The sequence below is a fragment of the Echinops telfairi genome, unplaced genomic scaffold (genome assembly GCF_000313985.2).
Source record: "Echinops telfairi isolate 266 unplaced genomic scaffold, ASM31398v2 ScPeMD7_7412;HRSCAF=8450, whole genome shotgun sequence".
NCBI lineage: Eukaryota > Metazoa > Chordata > Mammalia > Afrosoricida > Tenrecidae > Echinops > Echinops telfairi.
Window position 1 is genome coordinate 3,612,245 of NW_022111312.1, and position 6,952 is coordinate 3,619,196.

General features: G+C 59.5%; 1 protein-coding gene across 1 annotated transcript in view; it reads left to right on the forward strand.

Annotated features, from left to right (window-relative positions):
* Positions 1-3,894: 3,894 nt before the first annotated feature.
* Positions 3,895-6,952, forward strand: part of CFAP73 (cilia and flagella associated protein 73) — a 5,609-nt gene continuing 2,551 nt past the window's right edge. Inside the window, exons 1-6 of the mRNA XM_004709547.2 lie at positions 3,895-4,024; positions 4,361-4,466; positions 4,854-4,958; positions 5,311-5,511; positions 6,276-6,497; positions 6,762-6,920. Of these exons, the coding sequence (XP_004709604.1) occupies positions 3,969-4,024; positions 4,361-4,466; positions 4,854-4,958; positions 5,311-5,511; positions 6,276-6,497; positions 6,762-6,920 (849 nt within the window). The 5' untranslated portion in view covers positions 3,895-3,968. The remainder of the gene's footprint in view (positions 4,025-4,360; positions 4,467-4,853; positions 4,959-5,310; positions 5,512-6,275; positions 6,498-6,761; positions 6,921-6,952) is intronic.

Sequence of the window (6,952 nt, forward strand, 5' to 3'; positions counted from 1 at the left end):
GCTTGGTCACGGTGATCCTATTTTCGTCCTCGCAATAGCCCCATGGGCTAAGTACTAGGGCCCCCATTTTATGGAGAGAGAAACTGAGGTTCCTGAGGGAGTTCAGTAACTTACCTGGCCTAGTAGTTAGTGCCTGGTTGAACTTACTGGGTGGGAATCCTGGCTCCAGCTCTTGGTTGCTGTGTGGTCTTGGACAAGGCACTTCACCTCTCTGGACCTTGGTGTGGTGTTTCTCACATCGTGCATGGGATTCACGTGATCTCCCAATCTCTCGGTTTTCAGGGAATAGAATGAGCCAGGACAAACGCAGTTCTCAGAAGTGACAGGGGTGCCGAAGACATTCTCAGTGTTTGATATTATGGTTGTCAAATGCTGCCTCTTCTAGGATGCCCTCCAGGATGTCTCTCACTCTGGAGGGAAGGAAGGGTTTCCTCCCTGCCCTTTGCTTCCACAGCCCTCACTGCCTTTGAGTCAGGTCTCACTCATGGCCACCCTGTAGGACAGAGGAAGATGGTCCCCCGTGGGTTTCAGAGACTGGAACCTTGATGGGAGCCGAGAGGCTCATCTTTCTCCCAGGGAGCAGTTGGTGGGTTCAAACTGCTGCCCTCGTGGTTCTAAGTCACCAGGGCTCCTTCTCCCCAGCTCTCAGGGGCAGAGGAGGTAGTCTTCAATGAGGTGGGTGTGCCCAGAAGGGCCAGTCCAAGGGTGGACCCTTGCACACACTGCTTTCTACCGGGGAGTTCATTGTTTACCTGCCTGAGAGCTCTTAGAAGGACTGGCACTGAGCCACACTTGGTGGGGTCAGCCCAGGGCTGGGCACCAACAGAAAGGTACCCGCCGCCTGAGCGAACCAACACCCAGACCGGCAGGACCAGGCACACCCCGGCAGCCTCTGACTCCTGCTCCCCATCTCTCTGTGGGCTGGCTCCCTGCTGCCTGGTATGACCTGGGACCTGGGCCTCAGCTTCCCCATCGGGGAAGTGGGCCTAGCAAGGTAGACCTACTTAGGAATAGCCTATGGAGGAGGGGACGGGCTGAGGGGTGATCCTGTGTAGGATTGCCGTGGCCCTAATAGGGAGTTAAAACTTCCCCTCAACCCCAGTCATCTTTATCTTTCCCCCTAAGTCTGTCCCCCAAACTAACTGTACAACTGAAAGACAAAGGTATTTGCTGTGCTGCTGAGGGGCCTGCTGGTTAAACCATTTCTCCTGGGACCTTGTAGAGGCCCAGGCTAGCCAACCAGCTACACCCCACACCCCCAGGGGTTGATGAAACACCCCCTTATGGGCCCCCCTGGGGCCAACCAAACTGCCACCCTGGTGTCTTGAGACGTCTCTAGAGTCACACAGGAAGTGACATTCCCAAACACCCCTCCCAGTGGGAATGACCGAGGTTATCAGCTGTGCCAGCCAGGGCTCCTGGGAGCCAGCTCTGTCACCTGGCAAATATCCGGTGTCTGACCCCGCTGTTGGCCCGGGCCTGTGGCCACACTGTGGCCCATATGTTACGCATGGCCTGACCGACCACTTCCTGTTGTTCTGAGGAGCTCTCACCTGAAACTGCAGGGGCTTTAGTCTTTTATGCCAGCCCCCAACAAGGGTCAGGGGTGCCCAGAGAGGGGGTTGATCTGCTGGCCTCCCCCACCCCCCACCATCTAGAGGAGGGAGAGGGCCTCCCATGCGTGTCCATGCAAGAGAGCTCTCTCTGTTATCTCGGGCTCTCCTCTAGTCCTGTAAGGCACCTGGCATCATTCCTGGCACAGAGACCACCCCCCCTCCTTCCTTCAAGATGCTGGCCTGGGGCCCCGGGCAGGACTCACAGATACAGCATCTTTGGGGTGATCTGATCTGAGGGGTGGGGGTGCTGCTGAAGCCTGCTCCCGCTTGACTGTGAACCCTGACTGTGACCAGAGGTCTTGCCAATAACTCTGCTGGGAAGACATTGACAAGCACACACACACCGCCCAGACCCGCATCCTGAACCCTCTGGTGGCCCCCCTCTGTGACCTTGGTGTCTTGTTCCCTTGTTTTGTGGTGATTTACATGCTTGTCTTATCTCCTAAATGTCAGGGACAATGTCTGATTCATTCCAAGCCTCCTACACTGCTTGGCAGTGAGGAGAGCCCAAAACACACGTGCGGGGTGCAACTGGGATGCATTTTGAGGGCTGGAACCCAGCTGCCTCTGGCCGTCCTGATTGGCCCTAACTGCTTCCCTCCTCTCTACGGGCCACACACGTACACACACGTGCACGCACGCATGCAAGGTGCCTGGGATGGGAACTCCAGCTCAGCCAACTCACTGCCCTCTCCAGCCCCTCCCCCAAACCGTCGTCCTCTGCTGCCGCAAGACCAAGCCCCTCTCCAGGCCTCCGTTTCCCTCTCTGGGCAATGGGCACCTCCTCTTCTGAGGCCGAGATCTGGGCAGGGCAGCCGGCCCTGGGCCAGGTGGGGCCAAGGAGCTGTGCTTTGTCCCCGGAGCACAAAGCCCTGTTTGTGGTGGCATGGCGAGCAGGCAAGGTTCTGGGCAGGGAGCCACGTGGGACAGGAGGAAGAGGTGGGAGGACGGGCTGGGCTTCCAAATGCCCCTCTGTGGGCCTGGTAAGTGTTCCCCACCAGGGGCTGGAAAGTCTGGTGTCCATGTTTCTCTACACACACACACACACACACACACACACACACACACTCACTTCCTCCTTGGCTCCTTCACAGCCCTGCTCCCCTGAGTGGTCACCCACCACCTCCTTGGAATGGAAAGAAGGAAGAAGCCGCTGAGGCATGAGACGTGGGGGTGGGGAGAGTGGATATTTCCAGAGCCTGTGGGTTGGCTGCCAAGGGCAAGGCCAGTGGAGAGGTGTGTCCTGCTGTCATTTGGCAATTAACTTAACCCACCCACCCCCGGACGCTGGGGACAGAGGCTGTCAGGGGGCTGTGCTAGTGGCAAGAGAGCCCTGAGAAGAGGCCAGGGTGGGCACACGCAGTGCATTGAACAGAGAGGCCTGCCAGGGAGATGGGCTGATGGCAACGCTGCCATTCTTCCAGTCTTCTCAAGCCAAGAGTAGGCACCCTCTCCCCTCTGAGCCCTGAGCCTTCTGGTACCCCCAGGGTCCCAAGGCCAAGTGGGAGCCTACCGCCAGGACTCACCACTTCCCAGGCAGTGCCCTCAGGGAAGTCACTTAACTCTCTGGGCCTCAGGTTTGGCACCTGTTGCTCATAGCACAAACCTGGCCCCTTTTGTGGCTCCCTGACTTGCCCCATTTTCCTTGGCTTCTGCACACCTGTCTATGGGCCTTGGTTCTCAGCTAATGAGGGGCCACCTGCTCTGCCTCTGGGCCTTTGCACATGCTGCTCCCGTCTGAGTAGAAAACCCATGATATTGGTTATACCTTACTGAGTTGTTTCCCCCCCTGAGACCATCCCCTGCAGGGCTGTTGAAAATTTTTAATTAGAAGCACTATTAGCTCCTTCCTTCCCATCTCCCCCATTAAAGAGTCCCTCCCCAAATCCAGATCACCACCCTATCATGCTAGTGTCCACCAGGTGGTACTGATAGAGCATGCCTCTATCTGCCCTAACCAATCTGGGGTACCCAAATGATAGACTCTGCGACCCAGGTAGACCCTGGGTACCTTTCCTGGGAGTGACAGCCCAGTGCTGTATGGGACGTGGGGCATAGAGAGAGGTGAATTCTCAGCCCAGGGACCCCTTTCCTCTCCACTGTTCCCCAATCCAGATCCAGCATCTAAGGCTTCCAGAGCAGGGTAGAGCCTGCTCCTCTCCCCACAGCCCCCTCCCTCTGCCTCTGCCAAGACATGGAATGTTGTGTTGGTGGTCGCCCAGGCAACCAGGGCGGGCTCTGCGGTAGCTGCCTTCTGGGAGTGCAGAACCAGCTGGTGCTCCCCGGTCCATTGGAGCCCCCAGACCCTCCTGAGCGTGTGCAGAACCCCAAGCAGTAGTGGAAGGAGACAGGATGGCGGTGGCCTGGGAGGAGTATTTCCGGCTGGCCTTAAAGGAGAAGCTGGCTAGGTGAGTGGCCTGCAGTAGCAGAAGGTGCTGAAGGAGGGGCAAGAGCCCTTGGGATGTCCCTACCCCTGATCCCCTCCTCCGAGTCCTGGCTTCCTGCAGCAGCTCATGATGGAGTGATGGTTGTCCCACTTCACAGAGAAGAGACAGGGTCTGAGAGGAACCCTGTTTATCCCAAGAAAGTTCTGGAGCAGAGCTAGGCCAATAGCCCACATCTCCAACCTGCTCCTGGCCCGCACCCCGCTGCCAGCCAGCTGAGAATGAAATCATTCACACCTAGGAAGGAGCCAGTCTGAGGACAGCGCCCCCATCTTCCGCTGCCTCCTCCCCACCTTGCAGGAAGATTCCGGAGCTGAAGGTGAACCCCTTCCCCCCGGTGCTGCGGCTGCTGGAGAAGAAGCAGGAGCTGGCAGATGCAGACCGGGCCCTGCAGGCCCAGAAAGAGGTCAATCACCTGCTCCCTGAGACTGTGGGACACCAGACAGAAATGGGGGCTGGGGGGAGGGGGCTGGGCAGTGAGAACGGGGAGATATGGGAAGTGCCAGGGAGTGCCACCAAGTGCCTTGGTGCTGTGTGTCCTCATCTTTCTCCTGCTGGGCAGCTGCTGGTCTTGCAGCTGGCAGGCTGATGAGTACCCCCTGCCCCACCAGGGCTCCTAGGGCAGTTAAGGTGACCACAAAGAAAGAGTGGGGGGCCGGGTGCAGGAAGGCACAAAGACATCATCCTGAGAGTGGTGGGCAGGGGTGGGTTGGACCAGGCAGGCAGTGACGGTGAAGGCCCCTAGATTCACCTGACCCTCCAGACAGACTGAGCCCCCTGTGGTCGCACGCAGGTATTCCAAACCAAGATGGCCACGCTCCAGCAGCGGCGGAAACAGCTGGAACAGAGGGAGCAGGAGCTCAAGGGGTCCTTCTTCCGCTTTGACAAGTTCTTGCAGGTAGGTGGGGACTCATGCACTTCCCCATCTCCATCCAAAGGGTCATAGGTCAAACCCTACTAAGGACCAGGTGGGTGGCATACTTAAAAAGGAGTGGGTTTGGTCCTATGACTGGGCTTCCAAAAGATGGTGGGGGAAATTCCAGTATCTCCATTCCATCACTTGGCAGACTTTGGCAAGCCCCCTGGTACAAGGGTGTTGGGACGGATGGACGCAGAGCCGGCAGCATTTTACAGAGACCCAGACTAAATTCAACCTGTGGCCTGTTTGCCATCCCTAGCAAGCGTGCCATGGTTGGGGAGGCGTGGAGGCGATGCGCCCGGCCAACACCATCTCCGGTGTGTCCTTGCAGGACTCAGAGGCCCGGCGCCGCCGTGCGCTGAGCCGGGCGGCGGAGGAGCGACACCTCGCAGATCGTCAGGAGGCCGAGGCCCGGCGGCTGGCGGCCCAGCTGGAGGAGCTGCGGCGGGAGCGTGCTAGGCTGCAGCGCAGCCTGGAGCGCCTGGCGCCGTGCGCGCGGCTGCTGGAGCAGGTGCTGGAGCAGCTACCCGAGGTGAGCGCCAGCCAGACAGCCTGGGATCTCCGCACCACGCCTTGGGAGGGCGCACTTTGGAGCGTGTGTGTGCGTGTGTGTGCGTGCGCGCGCGCTGCTCTCCAGAAACCACTTGTTGGAGGCACGTGCCAGCCAGTACGGTTCACTTCGTAGCGACCCTAGGTACACAGAGCTGCCTGGCCCTGCGCCATCCTCACAACTGTTGCTCTGAGCTGATTATTGGAGACACTTACTGGGTCCGGCCTGTAAGACAGGGGCATGCTTCTTGCTCCAGGATGCCTCCCCACAGGTGTGGGCCCTGTGATTGTCCACTCCGTTTACAGATGGAGAAAACAGAGACCCAGAAGAAAACTAACTTCCTCTAAGTCCCACAGGCCGGCAGGTGGGGAAGGGGGACCGCTGGCGGTGTAGTGGTTAACTGTTGGGCTGTGAGTCTCAAGGTCAGCAGTTTGAAAACAGCCGCTCAGTGGGAGCTTTCTGCTTACCTGTCTGTGACGCCTACTGTGGGGTCACTATGAGTCAGCATCGACTCCAGGGCAGTGAGTTTGGGTTTGTTTTTTATTCTAACACGCAGGTAGTGAGGTGGACTGAGCTTGGTGACCCTCTGGCTCGACCCTGCTATACTCACTTCCGGCTTGTGGTGCCCTCATTGTAGTTGGGCTAAGGAGGCACTGGGAGGAGTGGTATGGGCCAGGTGATCCGAGGTGGACAGGGGACGGGGGACGCTGCTTCTGGGAGATCCTTTCTGATCCCTGCCATCCCAGTTCCAGGGGGTCCCCGAGCTGGTGGCGCGCTTCGATGGCCTGGCCGACATGGAGGCGGCGCTGCAGCGCACGGAGCGTGAGCGGCTGGCGGAGCTGGAGACGGCGCGGGCGCAGCTGCAGCGGCTGCGGGACACCTGGCAGGACGAGGTGCTGCGGCAAAGCCAGCGGCGCGCGCAGCTGCAGCAGCGGCTGGAGGAGGCCCGCGAGCGCACGCTGCACTGGGTACGGCCGCCAGGGAGGGGGACAACCCCAGCCTCACTCAGCGAGTGAGCTTGCGCCAGGGGGCAAGAGAACTGAGGATGGGTAGGGGGGCGCACCCCGAAGGGCGCACGTTCAGACCGGGGAAAGCGCTGCAGGGCACACGAGGCCGGGACCCCAGAACCGGAGCGCACTGCTGCGTCTGACTGGGCCGAGGGCGGAGAGGGATGTACCGCCCAGTCCTCCGAGTTGAGTCGGTCAACCGGAAGCACACTTGTTATTCCCTAGGAATCCAAGTGGATTCAGATCCAGAACACAGCAGCCGAAAAGACCCTGCTCCTGGGACGGGCCCGGATGGCAGCGCTGAACCTGTTCCAGATGGTGTGCCAGCATCAGAGGCAGCCACCTGCCCTGGACCTGGAGGACACTGAGGGGCAGCTGGAGCAGGTGTGGGTCCCGGCCACCTCCAGCACCCCACC